The sequence below is a fragment of the Eurosta solidaginis genome, chromosome 2 (genome assembly GCF_040869045.1).
Source record: "Eurosta solidaginis isolate ZX-2024a chromosome 2, ASM4086904v1, whole genome shotgun sequence".
Classification (NCBI taxonomy): domain Eukaryota; kingdom Metazoa; phylum Arthropoda; class Insecta; order Diptera; family Tephritidae; genus Eurosta; species Eurosta solidaginis.
In genome coordinates, this window is record NC_090320.1 from 73,594,451 (window position 1) to 73,619,991 (window position 25,541).

The following is a 25,541-nucleotide window of genomic DNA, read 5'->3' on the forward strand; positions in this document are numbered from 1 at the left end:
GTACCGGCACAGTCCATTCCGGCGAACCTCTTTTCGTTTCGTCTATTTTGGGTGGTAATATACATTACAACGGGTGTGTTGTATTGGCACAAACTCAACGTGTGGAATATCCTGTTGAAGTAGGTCGGCGGGTCACAGGCACACCTGGCGAGGAAAGTACTAGTGATTCCGATTCAGATTCAGACGGCACTAGACTAGTGGTGATGAGAATCCTTGAGGTCCGAATATAAACCCCTCTCCCTACGGTTATGAAGTACACCACCACTTTTGGGAAAGCCTCCAACACCACCCCCGCCTACCGGGCCAGCAGTACGCAGCAGCATTACACAACGAACGCCAAAATTATCACCAAGTCATCAGGATCGTAAAGGTCAACACGGAGTTCTATTGCCACCAGGTTCACTTGATCACCTCAGACAGAGCGCAACAACCAAGGACAGTACCAACACCAACCTGCAACGACAACGTTTAAAGCAATGGGTGAGTTCGTTCCAAAACGAAAGTAATATTAATTCCCAAAATAAACGCTCGCTTTTAGGCACAATATAATAAATTTTTAGATGATTACATATTTTCGGTAATACATTTATACTTAGAGTGTTTATAAGTTGTAACTAAACATTTAAATATGAATTTTAGTATTTAAGGAGTTGTGTTTTTTTTCTTTTAACACGCGCTCCCAGTAACATTAACGTTTAGTTTCACTACATTAGGAATTTGGTTATATAGATATATATAAAAGTAGTACACACATATAAAATTGTTGCCCATTGGCGCGCGTTGACGCATTTAGGATGCTACAGTCTTAACTCTACTAGAGCGCAGTTCCAGTTGATTTATTTATTTACATACATTTGTTTTGCGTTTTCCTACTGCTAAATATTGTTGTTAAATTTGCCGAAAGGAAAGACAAAGTTAGTAAATGTGCTAAATCTTAATACATTTTCACGTTTAGAATTTCAACTAAGTTTAGAAATGTTTAAAGGCAATTTCAACACATATTAGAAATGTTCGAATGTAGTTTATTGTAGCACATGCACATGAAAATTTAAATCAGCTAGGAGCTTGCTGATACGAGAAAAGTATAATTAACGTAATTGGATACAATCGAATGAAATTATCGTAAATTGGAACTTAGAAAAGAAAAAAATAAAAATTTTTACTAAATACAATCCAAGGTAAATTGGAGTTTGGAAAACTATAATTTCAAATAGATATGACATAAGGAAATCTAATTAAATCCTAACCAAAAAGGAAAATTCTAAGTTAGAAATAAGAAAATGTAATTCAAAACCAAACAAAAAGAAAAAAAAAGGAAATTAGGATTAGGAAAACCAGGCTTAGAAAACTAAAATTCCTGATAAATTAAAACACGCAACCTAAGATAACTTGAGGAACAAAAAAGAGAAAAAAAAAATTATATATAGGCAATTTTTTTTCTGAAATAACAACATGCTATACACATACCTATGTAAAAGAACACCCAATAAACCAAATATACCAGAAATAAAAGGAACTATAATAAACTACAATGCAATTAAGCAAAATTTAATAAACTAAACGATTACAAATAATAAGAATACAAATAAATTAAATAAAATACAATAAAATAAGATAAACTAAAATAAACTAAAATAGAATAAAGTAAAATAAATAAAATAAAAAGAAATAAACTGAAACAAAATAAAATAAAATCAATTTCAATAACATTAATCTAAATATATCAAAAACCAAAAGCAGCCTACGATCAAACAAAATATTTTTTTTCTCTTTTTGCTTGGGGCTATCCTTAAAGCGTGTCAAATAAGTTCTTAGACGTTTCGAATAAGTTCGTAGATAAGGGCAGCTTGGTTTGCAACAAGCACTTAAAATATAATATCGGAACGGTTGTAAGGAATATATAATGAATTGCTGTAAATAAATTTTGTAATAAAATGGGAATGCTGACGTCGCTATTTATTTAGAAGGCACTTAGGGAACAGGTAAGGGGCCACCGAAATTTTAGGTGCGTCGGTGGCCATGGTTATTTGAGGGTGGGATAAAGCACCGGGCGTCGCAACACCACCCGCGGCGCCCCCTATATATATTCGGCCCTTTTATTTGTATTTTTATTTTTCAGCCGTTTTTTTTTTTTTTGTTTGATTTTCAACGTTGGTAACCGGCCATGTCCGGTTCGGTAATTTTTTTTTTGCGCCAGTTTTTTTTGAATTTTAAATTTTTGAATTTTTGTTGAATTTAGATTTTGAATGTCAACGGTCTGTCCGTGACATCCGGTTCGGCCGGATGTTGTTTTATTTTGAATTTTTAAGCGTTTTGAGTCGGTCTCTGCGCTTCTGTCGGTTTTGTTTTGAATTTGACAGCTGCTAGTTTTGATAGGCATGATAGGAACATTTTTCTGTTTATGGCGCAGGAACAGTAAGGTTGGCAAGGACCCGCCCCAGCCGACAATGACTAGCCACTGTGCACCAACATATCATGCCGACCGCCTTCCTTACTGCTTCCATCATAGATGCGATTCCCTAACAGATGGCGCCCAACGTGGCACCTAAGGCGCTGGCCGCGGGGGTCAGTCGGGCCAACCTGTGAGGTTAACCATCCCACCAGTCCGAGTGCGCAGCCACAGAAGCTGCCACCTACGTTGCGGTGGGATGGTTAGACGGATCAGGTTGTCCGGGCTGGTCATCGGGGGCAGTGGCCGAAGGAGCCACGGACTTTACGTCAAGTCTCCGGATTTTTTTTTCATTTCACCCGATTAGGCAGTGCTGCACGCACTTGATTTTTTTTGTAGTTGGGATTTTGGTTTGCCGGATGTTTTGTCCGTTAGTCGGCCCTGGTAATAATATGTCCGCTAACTTGGGTTTTTTTTTTTGTAAAGTAGTTTTTTTTAGGTTCCTTTAGCCGAATTTGTGTTGTCCAGGGTGAATGTGTGTGTGCGTGTAGTGAGGACCCCAGCTCATCCCACGTCCCAGGTGGTAGCTTGGAATACCACCTGGAGGGTGATGGGTTGAGCTGGGATTCCGAGTGGCACTCCTTCCTGTCCCCACCAGACTGGGGAGCGGTTTCGAAACCGCTCCACCCATTGCGGCGGAGGCAGGAGGGGTGTCCAGGGAGAATGGACGGGAGGCCTCAACACCCCCAACCAGTCCCAGGGGCAAGCCCCTGGAGACTGCCCCTGTGTTGCGGCTGGGCGTGTTGAGACCAACCCGTGGGTGCCTGGAACGGACCCTAGTGGGCCCAACCTATCTCGGAGGGGGCCTTAAGACCCCCCCCCCCCCCCCGATTGCGGTTGGGAGCACTAGGGCCAAGTATGAATGTGTTGTACCAAAAATTTTTTTTTTGCCTGGCCTACTGCCTTCTGATGATGGGATGTCAGCGTTCCCATCACCACCTACATTGTTCATATAAAATTTATATATAACTAACCGTTTTCTTTTCAGCTTTTGAAATTTTTTTCTATTTTGGTGCGATCATTGATAAATGATTGCATTAATTCTCGCACAATTTTTTTTATATATAGATATATAAATTTTTTTTTCTTCCTCTTTCAACAAACCATCTTCTGGGAACAGAAGTTTTTTTTTTCGAATACTAGGATTTGACAAAGTAATTTTTTTTCTAACGGATTATGTCGCGTGACCAGTCCTACGGGCAAACGGGCCGGAACACTCCGTTCGGGAGTGCAGGCAGTTTTCGAGGGAACCAGCACCAGGGCGGTGCTAATAGGGGGGCTTTTTCGAAAGCTAGGCGTCCTTTGGTGGTGCATACCCCAGTAGGGGGGTCCTACGGAAATCCCGCGGGGACTCATATAGGCTCAAACCGGAACGACGACCGCGACAAATTGGACATACCTGTAAGCACCAGCAATTTGAATGCATCGCTGCTAAACACACATAACATCTCGGGGCTAATGACCAATGTGTCGAACTATGCACCAGATGGAGCTGGTGCCTTACCACCAAATCAAGAGGTTGGAAATTTTGGGGACGCTACCAGTGATCAGGCGAACACCCTAGGAATGCAGGACGAAGCCACTCGTGGAGGCTCGTGGGTGGACGTGCTACACCAACTGTTTCAGGCTTCGCAGGAGGAAATGCGGAGAGAGATGGGCTCAATTAGAGCCAACATGGCCCAGCTCAACGCCGCTCTTGAATCCACGCAGCAAGCACACCAGCAACACAGGAACGCAAGTAGGATGGACCGTAACCCATTGCCATCGGTAGTACCGCCAATGTACCCGACTCCAAGCAGCATAGCAGTAAAACCGCAGGAGTGGAAAATCGCATTCGACGGCACTGGCAGCGTAGCCGATTTTCTTTTTAAACTGAACACCTTGTGTGAGCGCACACAATGCACGGATGAACAAATAATGGCCAGCTTCCACTTGTTCCTTTTTGGACGAGCCGAAGAGTGGTACTGGCTATTTACCAAACAAAACCCAAATGCGACTTATGCCTTTTTGTGCTACTCGTTAAAAAGAGAGTTTGGCACTTTGAAAACGGACCACGAGATCATGATGGAGATCTCCATGCGGAAGCAAAAGGCAAGTGAGTGTTATGACGTGTTTCACGCGGACATAATCTCCTTGAACGCGCGCTTAAGGGAGCCAATGTCAGAGCTTCTACTGATTGACATAATAAAAAGGAACGTCAACAGTAGCCTTAAGCTAATGCTTTTTAATGCGGACGTAAGGAACCTCCATGATCTACGCGATGTAGCACGCAGAGGTGAACAAGTGCTGAAAGAGAGCAAGCTGCTGGGAGCCATTTACCCAGGACGGCATGTAAGCGAAGCACGCGTGACAACCCCGGACGCGAAGATGAACGGCGAGGACGGCGAGATAGATCTTCAGATAGAGGCGCTGGAATATAGACGCAGCAGAAGACCGGACTACTCGGGAATCCAGTGTTGGAATTGCCAGGGAATGGGGCACTCCTATATACATATATTGCGAGGAACCCATAAAAAGTCCTTTTTGTTTTAAATGTGGGTATAAGGGTGTATTCACTCCTAAATGCCCTAGGGACCATCGCAGGCAGGGAAACCAGTACCCGAGCGAGAAGGCGGGGGAACCTCGTTCGGCTTCATAGCTCCCACATCAGCCAGTGCTCGAGGCGTCGTCCCGTGCGCTGAACCAGAGGGCGAATCTCTGCATGGAGGTGGTGAGCTTCCGAGGTGCAGTAGTACCCTGGCAGAAGAACCCTCGACTGTAATAATAACCTTCCCCGATAGTACTGACGATTCGAATAGTTCTGAATCCGAGAGTCGAACGTCCTCTTTCACGATGGGCGAGCAAATCAAAATTCTGCGACGCCAGCATAGGGATGTCGCGTGCCAAACGCAACTTTCCCCAACCCTAGAAGAAAGGGAGCATAGGTATGAACAAATAAGACATACCATTTTTGACCAATATCCGGTATCGGACAATATTTTGAAGTGTAGGAAGAGATACCACCGGAGAGTACAGGAGCGTAGACTGCTGCAAGCCACCACGTTAACGCTTACAGAGGACGAAAGGCCTCTAGTAAAGGCTAAAATTAAAAATAGTTTTCTTGTAGGGTTGTTGGACTCGGGAGCCAACGTCTCCATCTTAGGGAAAAATGGATTAGAATTCCTAAAGGATAACAGCTTCGAATATCAGCCCTTACATGCGTTCGTATATACCGCAGGCGGCAACAAGCAAAAAATTTTAGGCTCAGTATCTCTACCGGTCACTTTTAAAAATATCACAAAGATTATTCGTTTTTACCTTGTTCCCTCATTGCTCCAAGAAGCATACTTCGGGGTAGATTTTTGGAGAGCATTTGCGTTAGCTCCCGAAATATTCCCGAGCGTAGAGTGTTTAGAGACTAGGCTTGAAAAGGAAGAGGAACTTAACCTCCATGAATTGTCACCAGAACAGAAATCAGAATTGCGAAAAGTCATCGAGACGTTTCCTTCGTACGAGAAGTTAGGCCTAGGGCAAACTAAATTAGTGGAGCATCACATCGACACCGGTGATGCTGTACCTATAAAAAGCAAGCATTTCCCCCTTTCGCCGCCGAGGCAAGCCGAAGCTTTTAGAGAACTAGACAGGTTACTACAGTTAGGAGTTATAGAAGAATCCAACTCCCCGTGGTGTAGTCCTGTAGTACTGGTCCGGAAACCAGGCAAAGTCAGGCTGTGCATAGATTCGAGAAAGGTCAACGCGGTGACTAAGAAGGATTCGTACCCCCTGCCTCATATCAACGGCTTATTGAGCAGACTCAAGGACACGCATTTTATTAGTGGCATTGATCTGAAAGACGCGTTCTTCCAGATCAAATTGACAGAGTCCTCTAAGGAAAAAACAGCATTCGCAGTTCCGGGGAGGCCTCTGTACCACTTCAAGGTGATGCCATTTGGTCTGTGCAATGGACCGCAGACTATGAGTAGGCTGATGGACAAGGCGATCCCTTCGCGTCTGCGAGAGAACGTCTTTGTCTACCTGGACGATCTGATGGTATGTAGCACTAATTTTGAGGATCATCTAAAATTGCTAGCGGAAGTGGCGAACTGTTTGAGAGATGCAGGTCTGACAATAAATGTGGAAAAAAGTAAATTTTGTCAGAAGGAAATACGCTACTTAGGGTACTTGATAGGCAGCGGGTGTCTGAAAGTGGATCCGGGAAAAGTAGAAGCAATACAAAACTTCCCGATCCCTAAATCCCCTCGGCAAGTGCGTAGGTTTGTGGGCATGGCGAATTGGTACCGAGCATTTATTACCAATTTTGCTGACTTGGCAGGTCCCTTGACCGACTGTCTCCGCAAGTCAGCAGGCCCGTTTAAACTCACTCCTGAAGCTATAGAGGCGTTCGAAAAACTAAAAGTAGCCTTGAGTTCGGCGCCTGTCTTGGCCCAACCAGACTTTTCCAAAGAATTCGTAATACAATGCGACGCTTCCAAAATAGGTGTTGGCGGAGTGTTGTTCCAGGTCGATGATGACGGCGCTGAGCATCCAATCGCGTTCGTGTCGAAAAAGCTGAATAATGCTCAACGCAATTATACAGTAACCGAGCTGGAATGTCTTGCAGCCATAATTAGCTTGAAGCGTTTCCGACCCTATGTCGAAGGATTACCTTTTCGGATTGTTACGGACCACTCCAGTCTCAAGTGGTTGATGACACAAAAAGACTTGAGCGGGAGGTTGGCGAGATGGTCACTCTTACTGCAAAGATACGATTTTAGAATGGAACATCGTAAGGGCACCCTGAATGTAGTACCAGACGCGCTGTCGCGTTTTGATGTTGACGAGTTAACTTTCACTACCACGCCCGGAGAAATAGATTTAGTCTCTCCCGAATTTTGCAGCAACGAATATTTAGACTTAATTCGGACCGTCACCGAAAACGAGGAATCACTTCCGGATTTACGAGTGGTAGACGGTGTAATCTTCAAAAGAGTTAAGTTTCGTAAGGGGTTGGAAGGGGAAGAAGACTCGCTGTGGCGTTTATGGTTGCCAAAAGGGTTGACTGAGGAAGCAGTGAGATTAGCACATGACACTAACCGGAGTTACCATGGCGGATGGCAGAAAACCTTAGAACGTGTTAGGCAGAAGTACTTCTGGCCGCAGCAGGCTAAGGACGTCAGGGACTACGTCCAGCGCTGTGACACCTGCAAAACGGTAAAACCCACCAATCAGCAGTCGAGACCACCTATAGGGAGTACCTTTGAATCCGAAAGGCCATTTCAGCGGTTGTATTGCGACTTTCTAGGGCCGTATCCGAGATCTAAACGGCGAAATCAATTTCTTTTCATAGTACTAGACCATTTTTCAAAATACGTTTGGCTAAAGCCCATGCAGAGAGCTACCACTGTTAACGTTATAAATTACTTCGCGTCAGAAATTTTTCCGGCTGTAGGGGTCCCTGAGTTTATTCACAGTGACAATGGTAAACAGTTTGCCTCGAAGGAAATGAACCAATTTTTAGTAAATTACGGGGTGACGCACGTGAGGACGGGGCTATATTCTCCCCAAGCGAACGCATCCGAACGCGTCAATAGAGAAATTGTTTCTAAGATTAGGATTTTCCTGAAGGATAAACCTGACCACACTAATTGGGATAAGCATATACCCGAAATTTTATCAGTTTTGAGAAGTGATTTTCATACGGCGATTCAGTGTTCTCCATACTTTGCATTATATGGCCAAAACATGGTCCAGCATGCCTCAACGTACAACATTTTAGGGAAACTCGGCAGCCTTCGAGAAGACCAGGTTACGGTAGTAAGCCGAGCTGACAAGTTGACTAATATTCGTGAGCAGATCCGCAGAAATTTAGATCAGGCCAAAGATAGGGGAGTAACCACCTATAACAAGCGCTCTAGACACGTCAACTATAAGGAAGGTCAGGAAGTTTTTCGGAGAAACTTTGCCTTAAGTAATTTTAAACAGGGCATTAATGCCAAATTCCTACCCAAATACCTGAAGTGTCGCGTGCTTCGAAAAATAGGCAACGCATTGTATGATCTCGAGGACCTAAACGGGAAATTGATAGGTCGCTTTCACGCTTCGGACATTCGTCCACAATGAACCAGCAAACGTCTCCTTGCTAAATTACAATTTGATTTTTTTTATATATACCCACCAATTGGACCTTTTTTTTTGTCTGGGCGTTTTGGCGGTCGGGGACATCTCGCCCAGTATTCTCCCCGAGCACTGACCTCATAGGATGTTAACACGCGTACTCACCGAGGACCGTGAACACCCTGGCAGTCCACGCTTAAGGCGGACTAGCCTTTCGGAGTTTGGACGAGTTCTCCATATCAAAATGTCTATACTTTTTTTTGTCTTGCCTTTTGTGGGGGCGATAACCACTAAAACCTTTCGGAGTTTTGACGAGTTCTCCATAACAAATGTCTAATTGCCGCAAAGCCCTTTTAAACTAGGAAACAGAATTAATTCCCAAATTTGACTTAACTTTTTTTTGATGGACCTATGTTGCCCGGCTAGCTTCGTAGTAGGACTTTGAGACTCTTATCTCAGGGGTGAGTCGTGCCCCACGTTGCTTGTCGTCGAAGATCCCTGGCAGTAGCTTCCCACAGATGACCCGGTTTCCTGTTCGCTTCATCGTCAGGTCTCCAAAGCGAAGCCGGTTTGTTACGGTCTGCTGCTACGGTCTATGGCTGCGATCCACTTAGGAGCGAGTTCACGGGAACACGCCTAGCGGTGTGGCGAAGGTTGCGATAAATAAAAATATCGAAAAGAGAAAAAGATAGACCGGCCAGCACTAGATAAATTTTTTCTTTTTCCTACCATGAGTTTCCGCCGACCAGACACGAAAAATTAAGAAGAAAAAAAAAAAGAAACCCACTACTAGAAGGAGCGAAGAAAAAAACTACAATTGCTTGAGCCTAAGTTTTGGCGGCCCTGCGATTGCACAAAAATCACACACAGCTCAAATAGAAGCTCGAAACCCGGCTGAGAAGTGTGAAGAACGCGAGTGTGAATCAAAAAGATATCTCCTACACCTGCACAATTAGAGAAAAGCAGATATCACGAAAATTGTTGCAAGAAGAATTCTATCTGTGCGCAAATAAGTTACGTTCTAGTACTTAATGTTTTTATACTACAACCAAAAGCTAGGAGGAATCGATAGCGCAAGTACCGGCACAGTCCATTCCGGCGAACCTCTTTTCGTTTCGTCTATTTTGGGTGGTAATATACATTACAACGGGTGTGTTGTATTGGCACAAACTCAACGTGTGGAATATCCTGTTGAAGTAGGTCGGCGGGTCACAGGCACACCTGGCGAGGAAAGTACTAGTGATTCCGATTCAGATTCAGACGGCACTAGACTAGTGGTGATGAGAATCCTTGGGGTCCGAAGATAAACCCCTCTCCCTACGGTTATGAAGTACACCACCACTTTTGGGAAAGCCTCCAACACCACCCCCGCCTACCGGGCCAGCAGTACGCAGCAGCATTACACAACGAACGCCAAAATTATCACCAAGTCATCAGGATCGTAAAGGTCAACACGGAGTTCTATTGCCACCAGGTTCACTTGATCACCTCAGACAGAGCGCAACAACCAAGGACAGTACCAACACCAACCTGCAACGACAACGTTTAAAGCAATGGGTGAGTTCGTTCCAAAACGAAAGTAATATTAATTCCCAAAATAAACGCTCGCTTTTAGGCACAATATAATAAATTTTTAGATGATTACATATTTTCGGTAATACATTTATACTTAGAGTGTTTATAAGTTGTAACTAAACATTTAAATATGAATTTTAGTATTTAAGGAGTTGTGTTTTTTTTCTTTTAACACGCGCTCCCAGTAACATTAACGTTTAGTTTCACTACATTAGGAATTTGGTTATATAGATATATATAAAAGTAGTACACACATATAAAATTGTTGCCCATTGGCGCGCGTTGACGCATTTAGGATGCTACAGTCTTAACTCTACTAGAGCGCAGTTCCAGTTGATTTATTTATTTACATACATTTGTTTTGCGTTTTCCTACTGCTAAATATTGTTGTTAAATTTGCCGAAAGGAAAGACAAAGTTAGTAAATGTGCTAAATCTTAATACATTTTCACGTTTAGAATTTCAACTAAGTTTAGAAATGTTTAAAGGCAATTTCAACACATATTAGAAATGTTCGAATGTAGTTTATTGTAGCACATGCACATGAAAATTTAAATCAGCTAGGAGCTTGCTGATACGAGAAAAGTATAATTAACGTTATTGGATACAATCGAATGAAATTATCGTAAATTGGAACTTAGAAAAGAAAAAATAAAAATTTTTACTAAATACAATCCAAGGTAAATTGGAGTTTGGAAAACTATAATTTCAAATAGATATGACATAAGGAAATCTAATTAAATCCTAACCAAAAAGGAAAATTCTAAGTTAGAAATAAGAAAATGTAATTCAAAACCAAACAAAAAGAAAAAAAAAGGAAATTAGGATTAGGAAAACCAGGCTTAGAAAACTAAAATTCCTGATAAATTAAAACACGCAACCTAAGATAACTTGAGGAACAAAAAGGAGAAAAAAAAAATTATATATAGGCAATTTTTTTTCTGAAATAACAACATGCTATACACATACCTATGTAAAAGAACACCCAATAAACCAAATATACCAGAAATAAAAGGAACTATAATAAACTACAATGCAATTAAGCAAAATTTAATAAACTAAACGATTACAAATAATAAGAATACAAATAAATTAAATAAAATACAATAAAATAAGATAAACTAAAATAAACTAAAATAGAATAAAGTAAAATAAATAAAATAAAAAGAAATAAACTGAAACAAAATAAAATAAAATCAATTTCAATAACATTAATCTAAATATATCAAAAACCAAAAGGAGCCTACGATCAAACAAAATATTTTTTTTCTCTTTTTGCTTGGGGCTATCCTTAAAGCGTGTCAAATAAGTTCTTAGACGTTTCGAATAAGTTCGTAGATAAGGGCAGCTTGGTTTGCAACAAGCACTTAAAATATAATATCGGAACGGTTGTAAGGAATATATAATGAATTGCTGTAAATAAATTTTGTAATAAAATGGGAATGCTGACGTCGCTATTTATTTAGAAGGCACTTAGGGAACAGGTAAGGGGCCACCGAAATTTTAGGTGCGTCGGTGGCCATGGTTATTTGAGGGTGGGATAAAGCACCGGGCGTCGCAACACCACCCGCGGCGCCCCCTATATATATTCGGCCCTTTTATTTGTATTTTTATTTTTCAGCCGTTTTTTTTTTTGTTTGATTTTCAACGTTGGTAACCGGCCATGTCCGGTTCGGTAATTTTTTTTTGCGCCAGTTTTTTTTGAATTTTAAATTTTTGAATTTTTGTTGAATTTAGATTTTGAATGTCAACGGTCTGTCCGTGACATCCGGTTCGGCCGGATGTTGTTTTATTTTGAATTTTTAAGCGTTTTGAGTCGGTCTCTGCGCTTCTGTCGGTTTTGTTTTGAATTTGACAGCTGCTAGTTTTGATAGGCATGATAGGAACATTTTTCTGTTTATGGCGCAGGAACAGTAAGGTTGGCAAGGACCCGCCCCAGCCGACAATGACTAGCCACTGTGCACCAACATATCATGCCGACCGCCTTCCTTACTGCTTCCATCATAGATGCGATTCCATAACAAACAAGCAGCCTCATACGCTAACATGACTAAAACCAATCCTCCTAAAAAATCCAACACAACAACCCATCCTCCTCAAAAAACCAACACAACATCCAATCCTATCCAAAAAACCAACTCCTCATCCATTTCAGAAACAAATACTAACCCACCACCTTCACAAAATATATACACTACTAAACCAATATCAACTCAAGTAGAAAAACCTCCATCCAACACAACAAAAACAACCGAAAACAACAACATAACCACCACAGAATCAAATAAATCTACCTCATTCTCTACCCCAATTTCCACCACCCCAGAGCCCCACAGCTCTGTCAATTTAACAACCCCAGATTCCTTACCCCAACAATCTCCAAATATATCCCCATTTTCCCAATTTACCCAAAAATTGCTAAAAACCAATGACTATTTTGTCAATATTTCTAAAGACATAGATGACTCTTTGGACTCTTCCTAGGAAGATCAATAGAAAAAGCTTTATTCTAAACAGCAAACATACCGCCCACATTTCTATATATCCTATCGTTTTTGTTAACCCTTGTTTACAAAAATTGTATAGTTTAATTTTTTTTCTGCACTTATGGACTTCATTATTCTTCAATGGAATATGAAAGGTTTCATAAATAACTACTCAGAACTTCAAATACTTCTCAAGCACTACAACCCCTACATCATAGCAATCCAAGAAACCCACTGTAACAATAATTTCACTCCAATACTTCCTAAAGGATACCAAGGCTACTTTACTAACGCCGTCTCAAACACCCAGTCAAAACAAGGTAGTAGCATTCTAATCAAAGACTTTATACCTCACAAACGAATAAATATTAACACCCAACTTCAGGTGGTTGCCGTCGAGGTTGAAATAAATATTAAGTTCACCATTTTGTCCGTTTACATACCACCAAATGAAACCTTTAATAGCAGAGACCTAACAAACATTTTTTTGGCTATTAATACTCCTTTAATTGTTTTAGGAGACTTCAACAGTTGGAGTAACTTATGGGGATCTAGTGTGATCAATCATCGAGGAAGATTTGTTGAAAATTCAATTACACAATGCAACCTTTGCGTTTTGAATGATGGTAGCGCAACTCACTTTTCCACCCACGCCACTTTTACACATATAGACATTTCACTCTGCTCACCCTCCCTTCTTCCAATAATCTCCTGGCAAACGATGGACGATCTGTATAATAGCGACCACTTCCCAATCATCTTGAAAATTTACTTGAACACAACTAGACCAAGCAGAACTAAATATCCTCCGAAATTCTTACTAAACCTCGCCGACTGGGACACCTTTGCAAGATTGGTAGACCTAGAGCTAGAAATTAGAACTCCTACAGCCGCGAATAATCACGATGCAGCAAACTTCGCTAACGCCATTCGAGTAGCCGCAAACCAATCTATCCCACAAGCTCGACATACTAAAAGACATAATGTGGCCTGGTGGAGCAGAGACCTAGCAGAACTAAGATCAGAAAATATTAAAGCTTGGTACGATTTCAAAAATAATCCCACTTCTAGTTCTTTTTAAAAAAATCAATGCAAAATTCCGTAAAGAAATGAAAATTCAAAAGAAAAATAGCTTTAGGCAGTTCACCGAATCTATTAACCCTAACTCTTCCATCACGTCAATATGGAGCAAAATTAATATGCTCGAATAGCGTTGAAAACCAACAATATGACCACAACTGATCCAAATACCATTGCAAATATATTTGCCTCCGAATGGTCCGACTACTCGTCTTGCTCCAACTTCCCAAACGAATTTAAATTAGCTAAAAGCCAAGTAATCGATCTTTCCTCAATAACCAACGTTCACACAAAAGCTAGGGCCATCGAAACCCAAATAACAACCAGAGAGTTAACAATGTGTCTCGGATAAGCTAATGGGAAAACGCCAGGTTTCGACCGTGTCTCGTATGCCATGATGAAGTCACCATCTCCTTTTGCCTTTCAGAGACCCTGGAACGAATAGTAGCTAGTCGTATATCATGGTTTACGGAAACCCTACATCTTGTTGATTCTTCCCAAGTAGCATTCAAGCCAAATAGAGGATGTACAGACGCTCTACTTCATATAGATGTCCACCATCACACATGAGTTACGCAATGATATCCACTTAGAATGCTCATGATTTGACGGCGCCATCCTTGGCCGAATAGTTATTCCCTAACGTTTCAATGTTTTTTTGGTGTAGCTCGGAAGCATAGCGCGACAAAAAAATCCATCAGAAGCTGCACCTAGACCTTCTAGGAAAGTAACGTCGACGAAGGTATGAGTTCGAAGTCGCAGTCCTATGAATTCTATGCTGGCATATGGTATAAGGGCCAGGATGCGTGGTAGCGACTGGTGGTCGGGATTGCTACTATTCGCATGTCGGGAATTGTAGCTCTTAAAAACAGCCAAAAACTGAAGGCGCTCTTTGGCGCGATTAACAATACGCCCGCATTGATGCTAATCGTTAAAACGGTGCCACGAGAGTCATAACTATTAGTAGATAATTTATAGCAACCGTAAGTCGCATTTGTGCGTGGCCAGCATGTAGCCACAAATGATTTAAAAAAATCGTGTCGACGACGGATATTAGAGTTAGTCCAGAACATATCCTTCGGTGAAACTACGCTAAAAAGTGTGACCATTTAAAGTATTTCTCGCTCTCTCCGCAAGGACGTCCTCCCGAAATTTTTTGAGCGATCCACGAGATTTTGAGGCAAAACCCGCGGATCTTTCCGAAACGTCGATTTCCTTAAATACATATAAACAAAACCTTTCCCAACATTATTTTTTTAAATTTTCGCTTTACAAGCCTCCCAGGTCTTCATCCACACGTAAATGATATTGTTCCAGATCGTCAAACATACCATTGACGTCAGCAGTATGTATCCATATTCATTAGTTGTGGACAATGTGATACTTTGAAGTCCAACGATTCAATTCAGAGGTTTACGCCGATCACTTTGCCGGCGCGCCGGCCACGCCGCCGCCGCTGATTAAGTGACCGGCGTAAACCTCTAATGTACACACCTTGAAGAAAACTTGGGGTACACTATACCCAAGCCATCATTTTGGCAACATGGTCAACGAAGCATCAACACTTCCGCAAGTAACATATAAGTATAAAATTAATTAATTAAAATAACTTTTGAAAATTAACGCCCTACTTATAAAGTTCTGAATTCGAACTGTAATTTTCTGAACTTGAAATGTAATTTACTAAACTTGATTTGTATTTTTCTGAACTTGAATTGTATTTTTCTGAACTTGAAATGAAAATTCTGAACTTGAATTGTAATTTTCTGAACTTGAATTGCAATTTTCTGAACTTAAACTGGAAAAGGTGTAGAAGCATTCCAATACCTGTGTCACTTTCTGCTTCTGGATCAGGCAGCTGTATCACTCCACACAGTGCTCGATTGTTTCCTCCTCCAACTAGCACTTCCTAATCTGCTATCACTGACCAAGAATTTAAAAGCATGTGACGTCAGAAGGCAGTGTTTAGTCAGATATCCATCATCAGTATACAGTCCTCTTTTTTAATGATAGGAGCAACTTTTTTAGTCTAAGGTTGTAAGGCCTACACATGATCTTCGAGACATACAGCCCCCGCTTGGGTCCACGCCTTTCCCGCTTGGTGGAGCATGTGGAAGTCTCGCCTTCTCCTAATCTCTGATTAGAAGTCTATGGTACAAGCTTCGAGCGGTGCGCCCTCTTTAGCTAGCTCATCCGCTTTTTCATTCCCATCTATACCCATATGCCCTGGGAACCAATAAAGATGTATGCTTCTCCCAATGTTGTTGTTGTTGTAGCAGTGCTTCACCCCATCTAATAGGTGGGACCACCCACAAATTGTCATCAATATCGTCTAACCGGACGCCAAGGGAACTTGCAGTTTTAACAAGGGTGGACCAGAGAGAAAGGGGTGTATAGAGGCGTTGGTTCCATATTGCAATTAAAAAGATGGTAGGTGTCACGTGGGGACACTTTGTAAGCAGGACATACACACATTAAGGTTGTCGGGGTGGTTGAAACTGTTACAGTATCCATATCGATCCCTGGGGAGGCTTCTTTCCTCTGCTGGGAGTTTAAGGTATTTGACTTTAAGAAAGGAGTTCGCCGGGCAATTATAGAGGTCCGATACGTTCTTTCTGTCTCTTGTTCTTCATATAGCTGAGTTCTCAGGTGACGTATTTGCTAATAATGCTTGCGGAGATGACTTTTTTAGTTCCTGGGAGGTGAGGCCCCTTCAATCAGACGCCTGTTGGGATTCCCAGGTTGCTGAGTATTCAGCAGATACTGTTTGTTCAGTAATTTGTCTCTCACTTATGGGGGGTACTCGCGCCTCAATGTGTGAATGGCGTTCTGGGGACACAAGAAGACAACCCGTAGCAGGTCTGAGGCGGTGTCTTAACAGGCCTCTTGTTTCTTCCAATGAGTAACCTGAAGGCTAGGCGACCATATCGGAGACCCGTAGCATGCTTCATCCTATCTCGATTTTTCCAGGGACTGTTTACACTCTAACGCACTTCTAGATGCTGTGCTGTGCGAGCATCAGAGGGGGTTTGGAATATACCCGCGGCAGGTAACTTGCCTTAACTGCTGCTTGCCTGTCAATATAAAAATTGACGCGACTACAGTTTAGGCTATTTTCTTTCAGTGTTTCTACTGCTTTGGTTACGGCTATTACTTCCGCCTAAAAAACACTGCAGTGATCTGGCAGCTTGTAGAAACTGTTTATTTACCGATCAGCTCAGTATACAGCTGGCCCTACTTCTTCCATTACTTTGGAACCGTCGGCGTTCCCCTGAATCGCCTCGTCTACCATTTGGGCACCCTTGTGCCAACCATGTTGTTGTTGTTGTTGTTGTTGTTGTTGTTGTTGTTGTTGTTGTCGTTGTAGCAGTGCTTCGCCCCATCCAATAGGTGTTGTCGTTGTAGCAGTGCTTCGCCCCATCCAATAGGTGTGACCGATAACAAATTGTCATCAATGTCCTCTAACGGCAGTCCGAGGAAACTTGCTGTTTCAACAGGGGTGGACAATAATCAGAGAGGTGTTAGAGGCGTTGATTCCACATTACAATTGAAGAGATGGTTGTTCTCATGTGGGGACACATTGCAAGCAGGGCATACATTTTGTATGTCGGGGTTGATTCTGGATAGGTAAGAGTTTAACCTGTTACAGTATCCAGATCGAAGTTGGGCTAGAGTGACTCGCGTTTCCCTAGGGAGTGTGCGTTCCTCTTCTGCAAGTTCAGGGTATTGTTATTTGAGTACTGGATTCACCGGGCAATTCCTGACATAGAGGTCCGACGCCTGTTTATGGAGTTCACCAAGGACATGTTTATGTTTTTTGGCTTCATACGGCTGTGTTCTCAGGTGTCGTATTTCTCATAGTGCTTACTGAATGTGCTTAGTGACTCCTTAAGCCCCTGGGCGGTGTTGGCTCATCAACCTGATGTCTGTTGGGATGCCCAGGTTTCTGGGTATTCAACAGAAACTGTTTGGTTAGCATTTCATTTCTTTCCCTTGCTGGGAGTATTCTCGCCTCATTATGTAGATGGTGTTCTGGGGACATAAGGAGACAACCCGTGGCGGTTCTGGGGGCAGTATTTTTGCAGGCCTATGGTTTCTTTCAGTGAGTAGTTTTTAGGCTTGGCGACCATTTAGGGGACGCGTAGCATGCAATCAGCTGGCCAATAGCTTTGTAAGTGGTAATGAGCGTTTCTTTATCTCTTCCCCAAGTACTGCCAGCAAGAGGTTTGAGGATTTTATTACGGCTCTGGATTTTCGGTACAATTGCGGCTGCATGCTCACGAAAATGTAAATCCTGTTTGAACGTCACGCCCAAGATTTTGGGGTGTAAGACAGTCGGTAGCGTAGTGCCATTGACGTGGATGTTCAATGTGGTCGACATTTGGGACGTCCATGTTGTAAATAAGGTCGCCGATGATTTATTCAGTGAAAATGTCAGGTTTCGCGAGGTGAAAAAACTGGAGAGGTCAGGGAGGTAGCCGTTTATTTTGTTGCAAAGCTCATCGATCTGTGGGCCTGGGCCTGTGGCCATTATTGTGCAGTCATCGGCCTAGGAAACGATAGTAACGCCTTCTGGTGGCGAAGGTAGCTTTAATATGTAGAAGTTAAGCAAAAGTGGAGATAGGACACCACCCTGTGGCACACCTTGTTTAAATCTTCTTGGTTTTGATGTTGCGTTTCTAAATTGCACCGCTGCCTGACGGCCACCCAGATAATTTGCGGTCCACCTTTTAAGACATGGGGGAAGGGTAGACCCTTCCAGGTTGACCGTTCAAAAGCTAGGTCTAGCGCAACGAGTACTGTTCTATAGTGGGGGTTTTGATTTAAACTGCAATTTATCTGGGTGCTAATGGCATTTAGCGCGGTGGTTGTGCTATGAAGTTTTCTAAAGCCATGCTAATGACAGGCTAGTTGCAAATTTGCTTTGAAATAGGGGAGCAAAATGACTTCAAGCGTCTTGGCTACTGGCGATAGGAGAGATATCGGGCGATATGACTCTCCTATGTTAGCTGATTTCCCAGGCTTTAGTAGCGGGACCACCTTGATCAGAGACAGGTTGAAGACATGTGCTAAATATTTGAAACCCTCTTTTCCTAGGCTTTTAAGCATCGGCATAGCTATGCCGTCTGGGCCCACTCCTTTAGATGGTTTAGCTTGACCGATGGTATCCTTAAACCCTGCGGCGGTGATGGTTATTGGGGACGCGCTGAATTTATGTTTATGTGCGTGTCTGTTGGCCTTCCGTCTAACTTTGTCAATCGTAGAATGCATTATATACTGTCGGCAAAAAGCGCTCGCGCATTTTTACGATTCCGACAGCACTTTATCCCCAAAGGCGATGGAAGTTTTGTCGTTGTGCTTGGACGGATTCGATAGGGACTTTACGGTGGACCAAAGCTTGCCCACACCGGCAGAGGTTACAACGACTTAGATGCTCCTCCCATTTCGCCCGCTTGTGTTCATCCAAAAGCAATCTGATGCGTTGGTTTATATCCCTTATTTGGGGGTCGCCGGGATCGAGCTGTCTTATAAGTTCGCGTTCTCTCGCTAAATTTTCGGCCTCCGCCGAAAAATGAGGCCGAATTGCGGGAATTCTTCCGGCGGGAATAAAGCGAGCCGAGGCGGATTCAATGACCTTGCGGAAAGCACGCTCCCCTTGGCGCGCATCGGTCGGTATGGGGCCTGAGATAATGCGATTATCGGCAGTGAGTAAGGCGCTGATATTAGGGCGGTATCCACTGGGGCAACAGGGATGTAGATGTTGATGATTTCTAGGTTAACATCGCCTGACCGGACAGATAAGCCGTGACGTTCTAAGACACTGTCCCTGCGGCCGATGTAGGGATCAAATATATGATATTGCACTGAGTGGTGTATGATAAACGCGAGACCGCCTCCATTTCCGCTCTCGCGATCTTTTCTGTGGACATTATACCCAGAACAGGTCTGCAGAGCAGATCTTGCTGTCAGTTTAGTCTCATGAATCGCAGCAATGCGGATATTGTGCCGCTTCATGAAATCGGCTACCTCCGTGATCTTGCCAGTTAGTTCATTACAGTTTAACTTCAGAATTCTGAAGTGCAGCGAGGGAGACGTCGTCACTCTAGGAGTAAGTGACGGGTGACTACGGCTGGGTTATGAAAAGCTAGGACGTAATTGCTGTTGTGGCCCTGGGACTGGACGTCCTTTGGTAAGCTTGGGGTACCCGGCCTGGCAACATGGCGCAATGAAGCCCGTCGGGGGATTTCCGTCGAGGAGACCAGAACATCTAGGAAAGTGGCACCGTTCAAGGCAGGAGCTGCATTCGGCGGATGTCGTAAGCATATATATTATGTGCTGGCAGACGGTGCAAAAGGAGGTCGGGACTAAGAATATGTTTCCCTGACCTACACGACTGCTGCCGGAAAAGATGGGGGAGAAGACGGGCCTGATGCTCGGCATTGCTACCCACTTTACTACAGATATTGTATTTATGAGTGGGAGCGGCCATATGAACTGGTGGCACCGTAGTGCGCGAGCAGCAGCGGGTACTTGTTGTGGCTTGCTGAGCAGCGGGGCTGCTGGAAGGTAGTGGGGGCGCTGTGTGTAGACTACGGGACGCCCTTGGGCGTCAACAGCAATGAGCCACAAAAGATTTATAAAAGTTACGAGGACGTCGGGTTTTGGGATCTAGCCCAGAACAACCTGTCCGATGCAACCATCCCTTGCACGCGACACACTGACAAGAGTATGACCGTCATAAAAAGATTCTTTTCCGGCAAACGCAGCAAAACCATTTCTCAGGACCGTGGTCAGAAGACGGACCCGGATAGGGTTCGATACCTTCTAGGAGCAGGAGAGTATGGCGCAGTCCCGCTGCAAGGAGCTACTTGGAGGATGACAATTTGTGGGAGGAACGCAAAAAATTAAATGGGGTTACATTGAAATGACAGTCCTTGGTCGGGAAAAATCCCGAGTCGCCCCGGTACATAGAACCGACTGCCTTGGGAAGCGATACGTGTGGGGTCGCCCTCGTTTGTCGTGCAGAACGCCATGTCATCTATTTGATCCGTCAACATCTCACACCTACTGTCAGTTTGCATATCAGTATCCCATAGCTAGATCGTGGTGGGCAATAAAACAGGGACGCAAAATAATAATTTTTTTTTCGGAGTCGAAAAAGTCCTAGTCACAAAATTATCCTATGTGAAAATGTTTGAGTTCCCAGGTATCCCTGTAGCAATATCTTGAATCATGCATCCCTTTTATTTTTCGAACTTTTTCCATAAAGGTCCACATATAAAAGTAAAATCTGTATTTTTATTTTTTTAGTCCGATAGAACTAGTTACAACTCGGACTTTTAAAAATAAAAGTCCGGAAATAAAAGTTAAATCCGGACTTTTATTTTTTAAGGCCAAAATAAAAGTCCGGCTTGATAACAAAGAAACGGCTTATCCGAATTAAAAAAAAATTGTTTGTTTCGGATAAGCCGTTTCTTTGTTATCAAGCGAGACTTTTATTTTGGCCTTAAAAAATAAGTCCGGATTTAACTTTTATTTCCGGACTTTTATTTTTTAAAAGTCCGAGTTCAACTAGTTCTATCGGACTCAAAAAATAAAAAACCGAAAATAATTTTTATCTTGATCCAAATATTTAAAAGCCCAAAATTAATAGTTTTGCAATGAATTATATTATAAAAGGAATAACAGTTTCGGCCCCTGCAATAAAATCCTCTAGAATAATGCGATTTTCATCAGCAAGCAGAGCACTGATATCAGGGGATATCCACTGTGACAGCAAGTAACAGGGTGATGTAGATGCTGATGAGTTCTTAATTCGCATCACCTGACCGGACAGATATCCCTTGACGTTTCAGGACACTGTCTCTGCCACCGCTGTCAGGATCATATTCATTATATTGCATATAATGATTTCTTTTCGCGCGATCTTTTCTATGGACTTTGAAGGCGGAGTAAGTCTGCAAAGCACCTAAGGCGCAAACTACGGGACGCCCTGGGATGGGAACAGCAAGGCGCCACAAAAGTTTTAAAGGAATGAATGAGTCGGCAAATGTTGGGATTGCGTCCGTTAAATTTAGGAACGAAACTTCAAACCATGCCTTCCAAAATGCTGCACTCAGTACTGCCACGGGATGTCTTCTTACGACCCCTGAACATCATCAACATAGTGAGGCATTAGAACTCAATTTTAAAGTGCATAGCAAAATGCTGAACAGAGTTTTTGCTAAATTGTCACAAACCGTGACACCCTGGCAAACAACTGCTCGAACTAGCTCCTCCTCCTCCGGATTAGGAAACCTCTCCATAAACATTAAGATGAGATCCGGCCCTTGCTTACGCCGCCGTTTGATGCATATAAGCATGAGGTGGACCTAAGACCGGAAAACACCATTGCTAGGTCGAGACCGGGCAACCGCGTTATCAAAATATATTATACAGCCGTTGCAGAGGAAAGCAGACTACAAGGGAGTAACGAGTCACCCTGGCCTTACTTCGTTCCGAACCGTAACAGGTTAAAATTTTACTTGTATAGAATCAACCCCGACGCACGTAATGTCTCCCCAGCGGGTTAGGGGGTCAGAATATACCCGCGGTAGGTATGCCTGTCGTAAGAGGCGACTAAAATACCAGATTCAAGGGGTTGTGTAGTGCAACCTTTCAGGTTGCCAGCGCAATATATAGCTTCTCCAAACCCCATTGTCAGCCTCACCTATCCGCGGTGAATCCTGTTTCACTAACAGACGAGGCTCTGGCGACCACAAGCTCCTCATGGAAGTTGTGGGTGTGGAGGGAGGGATGGCCTGAAGGTTTAACGTGGTCATATAAATCGTTCCCAAGATGGTCGGGCTATCACCTTAATGGTGCTGTGTTACCGGAGCGTACCGGATCTGTACCCGGCAAAGGACCATCACATCGATAACACTCCCCAAAGCCTTCGGGGAGCAACCTTATAGCTACAACAACAACAACAACGCACGTAATGTATCTCCTGCATGCGATGTATCCAGAATGGCCTAGAAGGTTTCACGTGGTCATACCAAACCGACCCCGAGATGGTCGGGCTAGTACCTTAATGGTGCTTCCCAACAAACATTTAGGTTAGAAAACGATTAGAAGACGAATCATCGAATTCTAATGTATTTCTCTAAGGTAGAAGGTTAAAGGACGATTTGCGAAACTGTCCCGAATTATAGAATTCTCGACAAAAAGGGGACTTCGTTCTCGATATCGAAGAAAGGGTTAGAATTCTAATCGAATTCTAAAGTAAATTTCTAAAGGGTTTCTAATGAGAATTTGAAGTGATGCACAATTAAGTTTAATTATTTATTTAGCTAAATTTTCATTGTTTCATTATATCAAAGACTTTTACTTGGTTATAAGCTTATGTATTAAGAATGAACATATTTCAAAGGCTTTTTCTATTATAATAAATTAAAACCGTACTTAAAACATAAATATATTCGGTGCACACATATAAAACAGTTAAATTCAGTCTTTTGAGATTAAAGGTACTTTTTGCACATTTCATAATAAAAAATAAAATTAAAATAATTCAAAATCCTATCGTATGTATGTTTCACAGTTTTTAGTATTAGTTATTGTGGGTTGAAATTTTCGCTTCCACTTATTCCCTCAGGATTGAGCTTAGCGTTGGTTTGAGGCACGCATGAGGAAGCGTTTTCTTCATGCCATTCAAATAGCAGTTTAATAATCTAATCGCTTTCCCTTTTTAACTTGTTTTGATTCATTTTTACTTATTAGTATTTATTATTATAAATAAAAAAAAAACTTATTTCGCAGCTTATAATATTTCCACACAACTTTTCGCTATTTTTAATCTGTTTGTATAATACTAAGGATGATTGATCATGTCGTGCAAATAGTCGATAACTGTGACAATAATCATAACATCGCATTTCTAGTGTTATTCGAATCTTTTCAAAGTCGAATTCTGACCTATTGCTCTACAAGGCCTTCGGGGGAGTGCCCTTATTACTATAACAGCAACAACAACCAACCGTTGATTATTTCAAAGCCACATAAACAGCTTCCATTTTACGTCATAAGAAGAACTTCATGTAGTGGTATACCATGAAAGTTGATTATCGAGGGTTCGTGCCCTAATTTACAATAGTTTCAAGTTTAGAAGGATTGGCGGTGTTAGGCAGGGTGTTACCACTATAGAAAGTGTCTAACTGTAGTGGAAAAATGCCTTTGAAAGTTTACAAAACGACACATGAAATCTTAGCTTTTATATTATGTCGAAAGTACTGTTGTTCAAGAGGTCTGAGTCCTTATTCTGTAACTCAATATGAACGGAAATGCGATTCGAAAGCTGTCAAATCACATACTTTTTTTTTTTCAAATAAGACCCCGGGCTACAAAATTCCCTTTGGAAAGTGTATGTCAATGAGACTCTTGAATTCTAATGCTATACTTCTTGCTCAGAAGAAAATATGTGAAAATTAGCCTTTGTGCTATTTTTGGCACATTTTTTGTATGCTATCTGCAAAGGCCACGATGACTCAAGTTTCATAGAATACGACCGTTCCTACTTCAGTTGGAAGCATTAACTGGGGAAAATTCAGCTTTTATAAAACGAAGACCTTTCGAAGTGTTTGTTATGAGTGAAATATTATAGAGATGTGGGGAAAATAAATAATGATTAGCTCATGTGGCAGTTGGCTCAGCACGTCGTACATAACACAACGTTTATCACTTAGCTAATCGAAATATGTTGCAATTACTTATGTTTTATGCGGAACCGAAACGAGCATAAATTGTGAGTTACGCCACTTTCGCGATAGACTTAGTTATCAATAAGGCATTCAACAACGTGAGGCCTGAATCATAGAGTTATAAAATTACAACAAAAAATGATAATAATTGATAAAAGCATGTTTTATTTTACATTTAAACTTACCCTAATTTGAATGAGGAAATCCCTCAAATGCTCTTTAAATGCTTGTACATTTTCATCCAAATTGAAGAGACCTGTTACGAAGACCTTAATCTGGTTATCCGTTAAGTGATTGAATGCGGATTTCAGCAAAGAGGCCACATACTCCTGTATGAAAATGGTGTTGTCAGGTATTGGGCCCAGACTAACCGTTATTTTATTATTCTCCACCAAAGAGAACATATATGCCAATATTGTAGCATGGTTTGCAAGGCCAGCTGTGTGCGAAGTATCAGTGACAACGGAGAAAATTTGCATTAAAATATCAGTGAAATATGTCTGGTAGAAGCTCTGCGCCGCCTGTGGATGTTGTTCCAAATTTTGTAACATCTGTGAATAGAAAATATAGGCAAATTACCTTTAAATTTAAAAATATCACATGTTGGAAACATTAGTTTACTTTATATAGGATGTTTAAGCCCATGTCGGCAACATTGCGCATTGTATGTTTAAATGCCCAAACAACCGAATCAAATACAAGCCTAAATTGGGCGGGCGGGATATTGAGAAATGCTTTAAAGCAATGCGCATTAACGGCTTGAAGAAGTTCATAAAAGCTGGTGCGGTGTTGCGGATAATCTTCAAAATTCTTATTTATCATATCGAGTGTGCACTCAAAGACGGCATCAAAGATTTTTGGTACTTCATTTGTGATGTGGTTACGTAATTTGTGCACAATTATGGCCATTGAACTAAGAACTCTTGGTTCTCTGGCAGACGGCACTTTGCAACGCTGGAATAGTAAACAAATAAATAATATTTATACGTGTTTAAATGCACGTGTTTAAGTGCATATCGGAGCATAACCGGGAAAAAGAGGTTTAAGCGACGTCAGAGAATTTTACAGTACATGCATTTTTATTCTTCAAGAAATTTATTTGTTTATAACTTCTAAAAAG

At 42.1% G+C, this 25,541-nt stretch overlaps 1 protein-coding gene across 6 annotated transcripts in view; it reads right to left on the reverse strand.

Moving 5' to 3' along the window:
• emb (exportin-1 emb) overlaps window positions 1-25,541 on the reverse strand; it is an 81,029-nt gene that overhangs the window by 22,868 nt on the left and 32,620 nt on the right. For all 6 annotated transcript variants that reach the window (XM_067765714.1, XM_067765715.1, XM_067765713.1 and 3 more), the window contains exons 5-6: window positions 25,043-25,375; window positions 24,607-24,972 (exon numbers count right to left, since the gene is read on the reverse strand). In XM_067765714.1, coding sequence (XP_067621815.1) covers window positions 24,607-24,972; window positions 25,043-25,375 — 699 coding nt within the window. The remainder of the gene's footprint in view (window positions 1-24,606; window positions 24,973-25,042; window positions 25,376-25,541) is intronic.